This window comes from Culex pipiens, chromosome 2 (genome assembly GCF_016801865.2).
Source record: "Culex pipiens pallens isolate TS chromosome 2, TS_CPP_V2, whole genome shotgun sequence".
Lineage (NCBI taxonomy): Eukaryota > Metazoa > Arthropoda > Insecta > Diptera > Culicidae > Culex > Culex pipiens.
The window spans coordinates 135,389,127-135,404,983 of NC_068938.1; the positions used below are offsets into that span (position 1 = coordinate 135,389,127).

Sequence of the window (15,857 nt, forward strand, 5' to 3'; positions counted from 1 at the left end):
CTTAAAAACTGATAATCAATTGTTTAAAAAATTGTCCATACACGATATAATAATATCATGAAAATTTACTATTTATCATCTAAGTAATATTTTTTTTCGTAAAAACGGTCAAATTTTTAGTAAAATATTATTTTTTAATCTAAAAATGAAAGAAACGTTTCAAATACATCCTAATCTGATGTATCTAAGTGATAATAGTTCAATTGTTAGTAAATTAGCATGTTTTTTCATGCATTGTTCCTCTTGCCCCAACGGGTTGTTCGTCTTGCCCCACTAGTTGAGTAGAACGTACGAAAAATCAAAAAATTTAAAATCAATTTTTTACATTAAAAAACAGAATTTTTTAAAAACTTGTTCTATCAAAGTCTCAGTCAAGACCTGGAATAAGATGATTCCAATAAATACGACAGATTTTTTTAACTTTTTTAATAGGTTATAACAGAGGCGACTCGTGCCCGAATGAAGCACCTGTTCAATGTTGAAAAATGTTTTTAAAGTTTGTTTTTTCCTATGGCTTTTATTTTCACGTTTTAATATTTTTATATTATTATAATTTTCTGTTTATGCAAATAATATATTAAAATTATGATTAAGACTTTTTTTCTCGTTAAAATGTATTTATAAGACATAATCATTAGCGTGGGGAATGTGGAATAATAAGGCAATTGCTTCGCCTTCCTTATCAAAATTCAAGGGAATTTATTGAATATTGTACTGAATTATAAAATATTCATCAGGATGTTCAGAAAAAATACCACATCCTTCAGAATAGAAATGTGTTTGTTCGGCTTTTTTAAGCCCAACTAATTTTGAGTTAATTTGGTTACTTGAGGGCAAAGATATTTAAAAACTAAATTTGCATTCGGAAATGATTTTTTAATCTCATTTTACTTTTTACTTTTTAGAACCAGGTCGTATCGCTTTTGGTCCTTTGTCAATTTATTAGAGAATTGAATTTACTCACTATCCTGCCAAAGAGAATTTCCACTGCCTGTAATGTCCTCATGTTTTCGGAATTCAATTTCCGAATAAAAAGAAGGGCTTTTGACGTGAAAAATAAAATTATATTGATCTGAATCCGAGATAATGAAAATATTTGTTTTTAGCATCAGTGAAAAAATGATTTCAGAGCAAATTCCTGCTACAATATATATTCAACTAGAGTGAACCGGGACTACAGTCTGGATAGACACAGTCGTTTTTGAAGCATTTAATAGCACCAAATCATAAGCGAATTTACACATTTTTCAGGACTGCATCCACTTTAAATAAAACCATAAAAAAGTACGATCAAAATTATGGTTGAATCTACAGCCATAATTCTTCACATGTGTCCCGATTCTCCCCAGAAGACAGTGATGTTGGAAAAAGCATCCAACGTTTTTGTTTCAATTGTCTCAATTCAATCTATCAATCACACTATCTAAACTTAACATTACATCACTTTCCAGTAGGGCAGGAATCTACTAGTAACCAAGAAGAACGAAGACGTGCAACGCGCGCAGTTGAACATTCCAGTTTTAAAACGAGCCATCGCCAGTCTGCGCAAAACAGCCTGATGCCTAAAAGAGCGCCAAATATAGAGCAATATCTGTGGTGCTCTCGCGCTCTCTCTCATTTATTCACGCTCTCAACGTGCTGTCACCGCGCTGGCTTGTTTACCTTTTGCATGCAACTCCCTGCTGAGCTGAGTCAGCTGAGTCGGCAGGGGCCTGGGGGTGGCATTTCGCTCTCTCCCAAAAAATGCTGTCAGTTCACGCTCTCAGGTTGAACCAGATTTACCAACACATCGATACCGCCGCTGCGTAAATAGTGCCCCGAACGTTCTTTAAAACTTTACCTTGAATTGCAACGTTGAAAAACAGATTTTCATAGGTTTACGAGATAAAATATTGGTGACGTCGACAAATTTGCTTGGATTGACAAGCCCAACAACAGGCAGAAAAAAATCCACAAATATTCATGTAAGGTTAGATTTTCAAAACACCCTAATAGTGAACCTCCCTATCTTTCAACCAAACTAAAAGTTGACAATTTCCATTTGCAACAATTTTTTTTTAAAACACCAAAGCTCCAGAACGTTACAATTATTTCTTTTTGTTTTTTTGGTGAATTTGGCAACACTGCAGAATTGTTAAATTCAGTTGATTATAACTTATATAAAGAACTGCTTATCGGTGCAAGTAAAAGCTAAATGTTTTGATTTGTGTTTTCACCAGAAAAAAAAATAGTTGAATAATTCCACATGTAACTGCCTAATCGGTCGTGATCCCTCAACGACTACGACTAAAACAAACACTACGGTGTGTATTCAGCAAGAAAACCACTTTAATGTTCTTAGTATTTCAATTATCTGCCCTGTGGTCGTCTACAACTGCAGCAGCAATAGCGGCTATACTTAAATATTTAATGTGTCTTTTCCAACACATTCAAGAAAAGCATTTTAACTTGCAGCGATTCCGCCAATCACGGCGTCACTCGAGCTCGAAAACGGGTACAGAATTTTAAGTCTGGCATCAGTAAGTCTGAGCAAGCAGCCTTCACCCTCTTCAAGACAACTTCAGAAAAAACTAGATAAATACTTGTTGTCGAAGATATGAACGTTAGTAGACGCGATGGCTGGTTTAGCCAACATTTGGACCTGTTTGCAATGCACACCATGTCGCATCGCCAATCGTCATTACCATCACACACATGGTTGAACTACCACTGGAAATAAGTCACGGGTATGCGTGGAGGTCAAGATTAGCCACTGAACTGTCCGATTAGATCTTGGACGTGATAAATCTTCCAAATTCAAGTTCTGTGTTAACATTTTAAAAGGTTGGAATCTAAAGTTATTGTAAATTTCAGCTCAAATTTAAATTTAACGCCTTTTAAAATTTACCCTTTTGAAATGTTATCGTAGAGTTCTACCAAATCACATGGTCTACCACATAAAAAAAACAATCAAAAAAGCCACGCAAATTTTGCACCAGTCGCGTGTGCAGGAAAGGTCGTATTTTTCGTGCAAAAAAGTTCACCTTTGGTCAGTAACTTTCGCCGGGTCTACTAGTCCACCAAGTGGCAACAAACAATTTCAACGGCCGAAACACGGAGGAACCTCGGCGTTCATTTGGCGCGTGCGAAGCTAATTGCGGTTTGTTTTGGCTCTGCTTGCGTTAATGAACAACGCGTTTTGAGCGGCAAGCGTTTAAAAATAGCACGAGTTATACAATGCCAAAAAGGGCGGCTAATTCCTGGTTGGTAACCGAGTGCGTCGGTTGATTAAAGTCCGCTGGGGCAAAGACATAACTCAGCATGTTTTGGATAAATAAGAGGAAATAACATGTGTTTGAGGAGGTGCTGCAAAAAATAAACTAATTCTGTAGGGTTTTTTTTGTGCAATATTATTTGTGCCTTGAGCTTTGCTTTTTTTCTATTTTGAATTCAGATTAAATGCTATCAAATAACGTGTTCGCACGTGTACTTAGAAAATAATGTGTGTTAGATACCTGACATTGTTATTAAATACTTAGGCACATCTTAGGATTGTTTTATTTTAAAGGTACAAAATATCCTGCATTTTAAGAACAAGCACATTAAAAAAAAGACGTTCGTTAACGGATTATTAAATGGAAAAAATAGTATCTGAAACATACAACAAAAAAAATGCTACGTCATTTGGCTCCTGAAATATTAAAATGTTTTTCAATGACAAATCGGGAGGTTTCTAACATCTTGAAAAACAAAAAATATTTTGAAACACAATCGTAAGAAACTTTATCAACATTCAGCAAGAACATGTCGAGAACAAAAAAATAATATTGGTTCAAATAAGTGATAGAACTATCATCTGATTATTTCTGCACCTAAACATCAAAAAGTATAGCGACTGGCAACAACTTGCGAGATCCTTTCCGAATTCCTAGGGCAAGCGGAGATGATGTCGACCTCCATAAGCTTGCGGCTGTGAGAGTAGAAAGGAGAACTCGTAAGATAGCGTATAAAATTAGACAGAAGATTCTCTCCGTTCTACCCAGTTGATTTCCAGCACGAGCATTCTCTTTCTATCACTCCTCTTCTCTTTTACGACCACGCGCTCTCACCGCTGAGTCTTTCGTTCTTTCAGACAACCGCAATGAATGAAAGCAAGAGGGCGATTTAAAACTGAGAGTATCAGAACGGAAAAAGGCCAGTAATATTTGGGGAGTGAGTTTTTAGGAATGATATTTAATTGTAGTCGATGAGAACTGATATTTTTTTGGGTACTCTTTGCTTCATTGTAAAACAAAAACCAGCTAATTTTTTTATTCACCCTCCCCCTACTCCTCGATTTTGTCTAGTCGGTGGACAAGTGCTTAGAATACCTCAGGTATCTTTTTGATAAAACGTAACCTTTGGCGGTTTCGAGCAAAGTCTCTTTTGAAAAGTTCTCTTGAAAATCTCAACCCCCAAACTCAACCAGACCCCACCTCTGATGACGATATAAATTTTTTTTTGCCTTCCTCACCTCACTACTGAGGAAAGGCTATAAAATCACTCAGAAAACGAACTTCTTAGTTTTACCTCCTAGACCCACCTTCATGTATACATATCGACTCAGAATCAAATTCTGAGCAAATGTCTGTGTGTGTGGTGGGATGTTGATCAAAAAAATTTGCACTGGATTATCTCGGCACTGGCTGAACCGATTTGTACCTGTTTGGTCTCATTCGATCCGTCTTGGGGTCACATAAGTCGCTATTGAAAATTATTAAGTTTAGTTAAGTACTTCAAAAGTTATGCTAAAAAAACGATTTTAACAAAAGTCCGGAAGATTGTAAAAAGGGTGGTTTTTGTAAGAAAACCCGTCATGCTATACATTTTTAGAAAGGTAATAAAGATACCTTTCCAACGCTTCAAAAAAAATTAAGATCTGACAACACTATCAAAATTTATAAGCACTTAAGTGTTATTTATGCACTTTTTGGACGCCGGATCTCAGATATTTTGATGAAAACGCTGTCCGGATCTTTCATGCGACCTATCGTTGGATAGGTAATCAAAAGACCTTCCCAACGCGCTCAAGACATTGAAGATCTGACAACCCTATCAAAATTTACCAGCATTTAAGTGTTATTTATGAACCTTTTAGAGGTCGGATCTCATATTTTTCGATGAAAACGTTGTCCGGATCTACCATGCGACTTGTCGTTGAATAGGTAATCAAAAGACATTTCTAATGAGTTGAATAGATTGCAGATCTGACAACCCTATCAAAAGTTATAAGCACTTAAGTGTTATTTATGCATTTTTTGGGAGGCTGGATATCAGATATTTTGACAAAAACGTTATCTGGATTTGAACCGGATCTTTCATGCGACTTGTCGTTGGATAGTGAATCAAAAGACCTTTTCAATAAGTTCAATAGATTGCAGATCTTTTTTTTTTTTTTTGTATCGACATTTCATTTCATTTATTTCATTTATTTCCCAATCTGATGGTATGAATCAAGTTGATAGAACACTGAAAGGTCCGCCCTTTTGTCTCTATATTGGATAGCAAAACCCTCTAAATGTGAGGAAGGCACCAACCACCTAATGGTGGATTCAGTAACGTTTTTTTTATTATTATTGCATGTTGTGTATAATTGGGCACTCTTTCTGATGTATAGTAGGGGAAAAAAAAAAAAAAATTGCTGATTTAAAACAATTTAAATATATTTTTGTTTTTCTCTGCCCCAATTTTTGTGATTAGTGATTAGGAAAACTGTAATTTTAAGTCTAATTAGATTAATTGATGTTTAAACTACGATAGAAACCAAATTAGGAAATTTTCGAAAGTTACCATTTAAGACAAAAAACATGATTCAGTTTTGTTCATTTACGTTTCAGCCCGTGCGGTACCCCAAGTCAATATTTTTCATCATCAGTAATGAGTTCAGCGAGCGCTTCAACTACTATGGCATGCGAAGTAAGTTCATTACACTAAACACACACAGTTTAGAGAATACCAATTATTTTATATCATATCTAAACACATTTTTCAGCTGTCCTCGCGCTCTACCTCACCCAGAAGCTCAACTACGATGACGACACGGCCACCGTAATTTACCACATCTTCACCAGTTTGGCGTACTTTTTCCCCCTCATGGGGGCTATCCTCGCCGACAGTTGGCTGGGGAAGTTCAAAACCATCCTTTATCTATCCATTGTGTACTGCATCGGGAGCACGCTGATAGCGCTGGGTGCAATTCCACCGCTGAACCTGCCGGCAACGTGAGTTGTTGTGGGATACCTCTGTTTGGGCTAAATTGAGAGTTTTTCAATTAATCTTTCTAGGTCAATGACCGTGCTGGGGTTGCTGTTTATAGCGGTGGGCTCTGGTGGTATTAAGCCTTGCGTTTCGGCGTTTGGGGGCGATCAGTTCAAGCTGCCGGAACAGGCCGTCCAGCTGGCCAAGTTCTTCTCGTTGTTTTACTTTGCCATAAACGCGGGTTCGCTGATTTCGACCTCGTTGACGCCGATTCTGCGCGAAGATGTGCACTGCTTCAACGATCCGGACTGCTTTTCGCTGGCGTTCGGAGTTCCGGCGGTGTTGATGATTCTGTCGATCTTTGTGTTTGTCTGTGGCAAGTCGATGTACATGATCAAGAAGCCGGCCGGAAACATGGTCGTGCTGGTGTTCAAATGTATCGGGAATGCACTGTCGACTAGGATGAAGGAACGCGAGGTTAACCCGCGGAGTCACTGGTTGGACTATGCCGAAACCAAGTACGGTCGGAAGATCGTAGCGGACATCAAGTCGTTGATGAAGATCTTGGTGTTGTACATCCCATTGCCGGTGTTCTGGGCGCTGTTTGATCAGCAAGGATCTCGTTGGACGTTCCAAGCAACTCGGATGAACGGAGAAATTGGAGCGTTCACGATCAAGCCCGATCAGATGCAGGTCATCAATCCGCTGTTGATCCTCGCGTTCATCCCGTTCTTCGAAGGTCTCGTGTATCCTATTTTGGAGAAGTTGGGTGTTCGAACGCCCCTTCAGAAACTTACCTTCGGTGGTATCCTAGCTGGAGCTGCCTTCGTCCTTTCCGGATTCGTCGAGATCGCCCTCGACAAGACCAACGCCGTAATGCCAGCTCCGCATGAATCTCAACTACGAATCTACAACGGTCTACCGTGCGACTATCACTTTAAGACCGACGTACCCAACTCTAGCAACTTCACCGTCCAATCCCTCGGAGCATTCGAGAATATCCACGTCAACACAATGCAAAACACGACCTTCCGTTTCACCGCCACCACCAACGAAACGTTCTGCGTGAAGGCCAACATGTCTACGATCAACGGAACGTTCTACCTCCAACCGGGACACTCGATCAGCCACTTTATCAACCAAAAAGCCAACAAAGCAAATCTCCAGCAGTACACCGACTCCGTGGAGAAAGACAAACGTGGCCTACCTCGGATTCGAATCCTCGCCAACATCAAATCCACTGCCAAGGTCCTGCTCAAAAACAACTGGTACAAGGACTCGCATTACAACGTTACACTCAACAAAATCGACCAACTATCAGTAGCTGACGGAGAATACGACATCTTCAGCCACAACGGGACGCGCAAGATCGCCTCGATGAAGCTTGAGCTTGGGGGAGTCTACACCATAATTCTTCACGAAGTTTTGGAGAACGAATTTGTAAGTCAGTCCATAAACCCCTTTAACAACTCAAACTAACCCAAACCCCCTATTCACAGATGCTTCAACGACACACCGTGACTCCCTCCAACTCGCTGCACATGCTCTGGCTGGTCCCGCAGTACGTGGTCATCACCGCCGGCGAGGTAATGTTCTCGATCACCGGTCTGCAGTTTTCGTACTCGCAGGCGCCCGAAAGTATGAAGTCGGTCATCCAGGCGTTCTGGCTGCTCACCGTAGCGTTCGGTAACATGCTCGTGGTGTTCATTGCCGAGGCCAAGTTTGTGCAGTCCCAATCGGTCGAGTTCTTCCTGTTTGCGATCCTCATGTTCCTCGATATGGCGCTGTTTATGATCCTGGCGACGCGCTACAAGTATTCGGACTCCTCGAGCGATGATGTTGACGATGTCGAAACGGGTGACTTTAAGAAGCCCGAACCGCTGGACCAAGTGCCGTCCAAGCTGGACCAAGGACCGCTGGAGAAGGGATTGGAAAACGTAAAGTCTACCTACACAAACGAAGCGTACCGAGAAGACTGAGGGCTGTGAAAAAATGAAAATTGTATTTTTTGTTGGTGATTATTGATCGTCTTTCGCAATTTATTCCTTTCCGCGCTACAAATCTCGAATCGGAAATAACAGGTCTCATTCAATGTTGCATGTCATAATGATTTCTTTAATTTAAAGAAAATTTATTTGTTAATTGATCCTAATTATAATATAGTTTTATCGTAATTCTTCCTTTCATTTATTATCACATTCCCAAATCTAATAAGAAGTATGAAAATTACGGTCCAAATCCGTTAACCCCACGGTGCCTACTCCTGAATCAAATATTACCCATCACTACGTCAAATTCTGAATTTGAGCTCGATTTTCCTATGGAAACCCCTTTTCCTAAACTTTTGTATATGTATATCTCTCGTATATCTCATAGTATGAAAAAAACAGTTTCTGAGAATGATTTTTCTGAACGATTTTGTGTGTTCGGCGTGTCAAAGAACTTTGCAAAAATTCTTAAAATATTGTGACCACTTTTTTCGAATTATAAATTTCATATTCAGTATCAAAAACCATGCTCATATTGCCAAAACTCTTAAGGTTGGGTAAATTTGCCCCCTCGGAACACTCCTGAGGTCACCGGCCACTCCAGGTTATGACCACTTCTGTCGATATTTCGATTTTCAAGTTTAGTAACAAAAAACCATGAAATGTTGGACCCATTTTGCATCTGTCATTCGTCAATTTTTAGTTTGACTTTATCAAACCAACGCACAGTGTGATAACGTCGGGAAAAATGCGATTACGTCCACATCTCGAGACGCGGCCGGTTTCTCAAGTAATGCCAAGACTTTTCTTATGTAATATAAAAATCCTTAGAATCAATTGGAGGGCGTTTCATTCTGGGTGGACCACGGGGAACCGAGATATGGCCGGAGTTTCACCGAACCTCTTATTCCGACGATTTTATGAAATTCCCATATGGCCAAATATCAACGAAAACATCACTCTTGACATCCCTTTTGTAAATGTAGGACCTCCTACATTGGAAATCACTGAATAGCGAAAGCTACAATATTTCATGAATAAATGAAAGTTGCTAGTATTTAAAATTGAGGTGAAAAGTCATCGCACAGTGGTCGAAATGGAACCCAAAATCGGACTTAATTGAACGCGGCTGGTTCCCTGGTATGAAAAATTATGTTTCTTATGTAAAAAAAAACCGGGTAATCGATTGGTGATGGTTTCATCTACCGCACGAAACGGCAAAGGGTCCATTTTTCCCCAATTCCCCATTTAAAAAAAATCTTGAAAATCGGTCTGTATTTAGAGCGGAGGCTTTATGCGGTCATCCAAAATGCACTTAACTTATGTGAAAATGTCCCAGGAATCCAGTAAAAATAACCACTTGCACCGCAAAAATCATCTAGGGTCCATTTAACCCCAATTCCGCTATAAAAGCATTTTTGGCCATTTTCAAATGTTAGGTCAGATTTTACAAATCTGAAAATATTTTTATCGTAAAGATCAGACAATTTTACATAAGAATGACGATTTGCACTTGATTGTTTGACACATTTTTGTTGATAAAAATAAAAATTATGTAAAAGGCAGTTTATTCTGCATTTGGGAAAATTGGCCCAGAACCGTGCCCAGAACTGATTCTTCAATCATTTTATTTATTTTAATTTCTACATCAACAAAAATGTGTCAGACAATCAAGTGCAAATCATCATTCTTATGTTAAATTGTCTGATCTTTACGATAAAAATATTTTCAGATTTGTAAAATCTGACCTAACATTTGAAAATGGCCAAAAATGCTTTTATAGCGGAATTGGGGTTAAATGGACCCTAGATGATTTTTGCGGTGCAAGCGGTTATTTTTACTGGATTCCTGGGACATTTTCACATAAGTTAAAAGCATTTTGGATGGCTGCATAAAGCCTCCGCTCTAAATGCAGACCGATTTTCAAGATTTTTTTTTTAAATGGGGAATTGGGGCAAAATGGACCCTTTGCCGTTTCGTGCGGTAGATGAAACCATCACCAATCGATTACCCGGTTTTTTTTTACATAAGAAACAATATTTTTCATACCAGGGAACCAGCCGCGTTCAATTAAGTCCGATTTTGGGTTCCATTTCGCCCACTGTGCATCGATTGTGATTGGACACTCAATAATATTTTAACTGAATGAATGTACATGGAAAAAAAATCTAAATAAATACAAATTTAAAAAAAAATAAAAAAAAACAATCACTCTTGACATGATACTATGTATAAATATTCCCTTAGATAAGACAGCACAGAACCATGTTCCGGGACCTCGGAGGAAGATTGACCAGGACGGTCTAGTTATTTGGCATGTTGCATTTCGAACGTCATGGTTTCAACAGAGTAGCCTAATACTAGTGTACAATTAGTGCAACAATCATTTTTGGTGACCTGTTCCAGGTGCTCGGGGGAAGAATTTGCCACTTTGGTCCAGTAAAAAGGGCAAGATGCATGTCAAACTTCATGATTTTTCAATACCAGGAGTTTTATAAAACTGTTATCCCAAAAACAAACACACCACGACTCGAGTTTTTGAAAGCACCTTTAAGAAAAATGCCGTAACTTACGATTTTTTTTGCGGGTTGATAGAAATCAATCAAACGATTGAAATTGATTTAAGTTGAACAGAAGTTGTCCAAAAACTGGCGTCCCGTTTCACCTAAAAACGACACTGAAAACCCAACCGTGGTAGTTGCTACCATATTGTAGGGTTAAATTGAGAACACGCACCGACGTATTTTTGCTAAAAACATTCCGTGCTTGGATTGACTGATTAACGCAGTCAGTTTTACTATATCGAGAGCGGTATGGTAATTTTAACCCTGCAATATGGAGAGAATGATAATGATTTCGTAATTGCTACCATGCAATTATGTGGAAGTATGGTACATTTTACCATATTTGCGTTTACTTTTACCAGAAAGCAACAGTTAATTTAATAAGCAGCATTTTTAGCAAATGTTCTTCAAACTACCATGGTCGGGCTTTCAGTGGAGTTTCAAATGACTGAAATTGGGTCCCAAAATTTAGCATTTATTGGAGATATTATTGTTTACAACGATAATGCTTATTTATCTGAGTACAATGACCCTTCTTTGTACGACCGGAATAGATTTAAAATTAATTTTTAAATCAATTTTCAAAATTAACTCCGCGGTCCTTCTTGACAGAAAGCATCCTATTTGACAACTCGTTTCAAGGGGAGCATAGTTGATCCATCGTAAAATGTCCTGTCCAGTAATTTTTTTTCCGATAAAATGAAAAAAAGTGATCAGAAATGTTTTTAATCTGTGTACATATAAATTGACAGAGGGCTTTAGGGCATAGGGCTATTGGATGTAAAATTGCTGAATATAGTTTAAAAGGCAATTCCAAAATTTTCGCTTCGGAGTTCTACTGATAAAAATAATTAAACAAAATAACTCTCACCTTTAGTCACAAAGTGATCTTCAATCTTCCTATCCGTCGAAGTGCCACCCGAGTTCTGTTGCAATAGGATTGGCTGGATAATTCGAGTTTACTGTACTGCCCCTGATCGCATAAATGTCCCATATGCATTTTCATCGATTTCGAGTTATTGATGCAGTTTGGTTCAAAATCGTGTGCTCTTTCGAAAGAGCCTATAACATCCAGTACTTTGTTCTAGAAATCAGGAGGAAATCCAGTTTTTTCGCGAAAACTTTACACGTAGCCTTATGTATGGGACAAACTTCAAATGCGTTTTTCTCAGCTTGCTGTTTTTGCATATGGGACATTTATGCGAACATTGGCAGTGTATCCGTTTTATATTGCACTCTGAAGAATTAAATGCGCACTGAACACCTAACGTTGAACTTAAAAATTACATTCCGAAATCTCGCAAATTAATACGATGTTATTTTTCAAATGATGAAGAAAAAAATCCTTGCTCTTAATCCATCTAACAACTGTTCAAACAGCTACACGTATTTTGATGTAAACGTGTAATCAGAAGAATTGTTGAATATTTTCGGAATAACCTTAAAAATAAACATAAAATTTCCAAGATATTTTTTGCATTTTTAGTGTAATTTTAGTTAAAAAAAATAGTTCATTAAGCTGTGCACAAAATGATGTAACCACCGCTCCAAACGAAACGCTTGAACAACCCAACAACCTGGTATAACCGTACAGCAGAGCCATCTTTTGAGCAAGCCTGCCCTTAACGTTAAGGCCCGTTACACAGTGATACTATCCGCGAGCGTTATTCCAGTTAGCCAGCAACATCAGCTGTGTTTCTACTCTCTCTCACCCAATCAATGCACGCTTCTCTATTTACGCCGCGGAGTCTGCCCACACACTGTCTGTCTGGCCCATCTTCCGATTGTTTGTAAACACAAAACGCGAGAGTAATCATCGAAATATGTTATCACTGGTCAGCGACAACGACCGTGTTTACTACAATCGTCGCATTTTGTTTAGTATATTTTGAGCACACGAGCGCCAACCTGGCTCAGTCTGGGCTGAGCGTTTGAACGAGTGAGGAGGAGTCATGGACATCAACAGCTTCCCAAATGAGGTAAGTTTGGATTGAGGTTTAAATTTGGAGCTGATAAGCGAATGAGGAAGTGAACTTTTTTTCGTAGGTGCTCTGTCGTGTGTTTGACTTCCTGGTTTGGAGTGATAGAAAGCGAGTTTCGTTGGTTTGTAGAAGATGGAACGGGATCATCAACTCGGACCGATATCTGCGCCAGGGCAAGCTGATTCTGTATAACTACTCGAAGGTGCAGTTCTTTTCGGGTGTCGAGGTGGGTCTGTTGAATACACAGCGTAACATTGAGTTTCACTCGAGTGCAATGCTCGACACGGATGAACTGTTGATGACGGTGGCGGAGGCTTTCCCCAGTGGTGATGCTGTGGCGGAATGCGTTGATCTGTTTCTGAGATCGGACCATGAACAGCTGTTTAGTTCTGTGATATTGAGCTTGCCAAATTTGCATCAGCTGAAAAGTTTGAGCATTCTAGCGAACGAAGGATTTAAGACGTTCACCAATGGATTGGAGATTAAAAACGACAATGTGCAAAAGCTGAAGCTAACGTTCTACCAGAACACCAACTGTCGATTGATTACACCAAAGCTTACCACGTTGAATCTAGTTATAAGGTATCCGAGTGATATAACCCTACTCAATGCGATCAGTCATCAATTGAAAGATCTAACAGTCAACTTCCAAAGTAAAGATCTGGTAGCCAAGCTATTCTTTTGCAACTTTGAAAAGCTACAGAGACTTCATCTGTCAATCGCCAACGACAAATATCTACCGTACATGGTGACCCCGTCAGCTGTAAGCAATTGGAACGAAATCAAACAGTTCACCGAATCCATCAAAACCCTCAAAATCCTGGAAATCGTCGACAAGTGCAACATGCTACGCCACACCTACCTAAAAGTCTTCGTCTACGCAGAATCCCTCACTCACCTAACCGTAAACTACATCATCCTCGACTCCACCATCCTGGAGTTCATCTCCAACTTCAAGAAACTTCAATATCTCAACCTCGTCGGTTGCTCCACCGTTGGTGAACCAGTCTCCCTCGACCTCCCCAACCTGCGCGAGCTCCTAATGCCGTACAAACACTACTCCACCCTCCCCTGCGTAAACCTGTCCCACCTGACCACCCTATCCTACAGCAGTTCCCAGAAGAACCACGCCCAGTTCGTGCAGCAAATAACAAAAACCTTTACCAACCTAAAAACCCTCAAGCTGCTCAACTTTGACTACGAACTGTCGCCAACCTGCTTCCAATTCTTGGACCAACTCAAACACCTGGAATCACTCACCATCAGCGACATGTCGGTCTCGAACCAACTCTTCACCAACTGCCCAACGCTGCTAACGCTGCAAAAGTTGAAACTGTGGACGGTTGTTACGGTAAGGATCCCGAAATTAATCCTCATTGAATCCCACTAAAAAGATATTATTTCAGGAAATCTCTCTGCTGGAACACCTCTCGAACAAGTTGCCCAACCTGTACAAGCTGAACATTGACAATTGTTTCTTCTACATTGTAAGTGATTCGACGAGTCAGCTGACGTTCAACGAGTTGAGGAGGCGGCTGCCGCGCTGTAGGATTTCCACCATTGATACGACCGTGTTTACCAACGAGCAGTACGATCAGAATCCGATCTATATTCCGGGGTAGAGAGTTTGTGGTGAAGTGAGACAAGGGTCTCGAAGTAATAGGTGCTAATGCTAACTTTATTTTAGAGGGTTTTAACACGGTAAACTTTAGTGACTATAAGATTAATAATACTGCGTTTGTGATAGAATACAATAAAGTTCTTTGAGTCCGTAAAAAAAACTTGAATGTTATTTAATTGTTTATTTGAAATGAACAGAATGCCACTAAACTTGTGCGATGAAATGCTCCAAAAAACCACCAATATTATCAGTTAGAAGTTATAATCAGCAGAAAAACAGGGTTTTAAAATCATGTTGATTGCACTTCAATGCCCATTGAAATGCTGTTTTTTTTTAATTAAATTTTGCCTCTTGATTGTTCTTAATTGTTGATTGTTTTGAAGGGGGAGAGGTCGGCATCTACTTGTTTTTTCTACAATTTTTTTTTTTTTTTTTGCGGAGCGAGGTGGGACAGCTAGGATCAAGTCAGTTCAAGTCCGGTTGTGTCAAGGAAAGGTAATGAATGTGTTAGCCTGTGAAGCGCCACTTACACCCCATGGGGAGCGGGGAAAGAGGACATGATTGGGCAGGCTATAATGAGATTGTGTATGTGAGAGTGTGTATTGTTGTAAATATTCTAATTTGACATTTCGCTCTCTATCGCCGCTCCCCACAGTGTCATAAAAACACCGTCTGCAAGAGCCCCCCAAAAACTAGTTTTGAAGGTTCTAACTGTTAAAAATAAAACTGTTAAAACTCCCAAAACCAGGATCAAGTAGCACGTGCAAACGGAATACGTTTTCCATACGCTAACGGACTTTTACTGATTGACGACTTGACTGTTCCAACAAAGCAATAAACGCAAAATTAATTTTAAGGGAAAATACCAGAAAAACTTTTTTTTTTTTAAATGGAAATTACTGTATATATAACCTGTAAGCCATCGAGACAGATAAAATAAGAATCCAAAAGCCGATTCAATTAGAATATCTAAGCAAAGCATGATCGTAATTTTGAGATCATATTAACAAAAAGAAAGTTGAAATAAAAACAGATAGACCGTCAAATTGAAAAAAGAAAGCATCGAAATATGAAAATTTAAGAAGTAAATAAATCTTCTACAGAAGGAGGAAAACAAAGAGAGATTGACAACCAGTGAGCCGACTATAAACAATAAAGACAACTAAAGTCACATACCTGATGATGGGTAATACCTTGGGTAATACCCATCTTACCGTAGCTGAAAAAAGGCACTTTTTGCGGGAGCTGCAATTGCTTGATGGCCTACATGCCCTGGCGATCCCCAAGTTGAAGTTTCAATCGCTTAGAGCCGCATACGGAGCATCACGTAGACGCTGTAGTTTCTCATCGTCCTTTTAGTGTTCGTCTTCCTTCCTTGTGGTGTAAGCTGCTTTCTTTGGTTGTTCTTGTTTTATTTCTCGACCCTTGATCTGGAACTGGTTCGAAAAGAACAGAAAAAAGGACAGCAGTATCTTCCGAAAATAGA

At 39.3% G+C, this 15,857-nt stretch overlaps 2 protein-coding genes across 5 annotated transcripts in view; both read left to right on the plus strand.

Moving 5' to 3' along the window:
- Window positions 1-8,390, plus strand: part of LOC120417574 (peptide transporter family 1-like) — an 85,107-nt gene extending 76,717 nt beyond the window's left edge. For all 4 annotated transcript variants that reach the window (XM_052708442.1, XM_039579683.1, XM_039579684.2 and 1 more), the window contains exons 3-6: window positions 5,856-5,934; window positions 6,011-6,239; window positions 6,303-7,656; window positions 7,716-8,390. In XM_052708442.1, the coding sequence (XP_052564402.1) occupies window positions 5,856-5,934; window positions 6,011-6,239; window positions 6,303-7,656; window positions 7,716-8,195 (2,142 nt within the window). In that variant the 3' untranslated portion in view covers window positions 8,196-8,390. The remainder of the gene's footprint in view (window positions 1-5,855; window positions 5,935-6,010; window positions 6,240-6,302; window positions 7,657-7,715) is intronic.
- A 4,123-nt stretch (window positions 8,391-12,513) lies between these two features.
- LOC120417595 (uncharacterized) lies at window positions 12,514-14,537 on the plus strand. Its single transcript, XM_039579708.2, has 3 exons — window positions 12,514-12,747; window positions 12,815-14,101; window positions 14,157-14,537. Exons 1-3 carry the CDS (start codon window positions 12,721-12,723, stop codon window positions 14,370-14,372), a joined length of 1,530 nt encoding a protein of 509 aa, XP_039435642.1. The 5' UTR covers window positions 12,514-12,720; the 3' UTR covers window positions 14,373-14,537.
- Window positions 14,538-15,857: the final 1,320 nt, after the last annotated feature.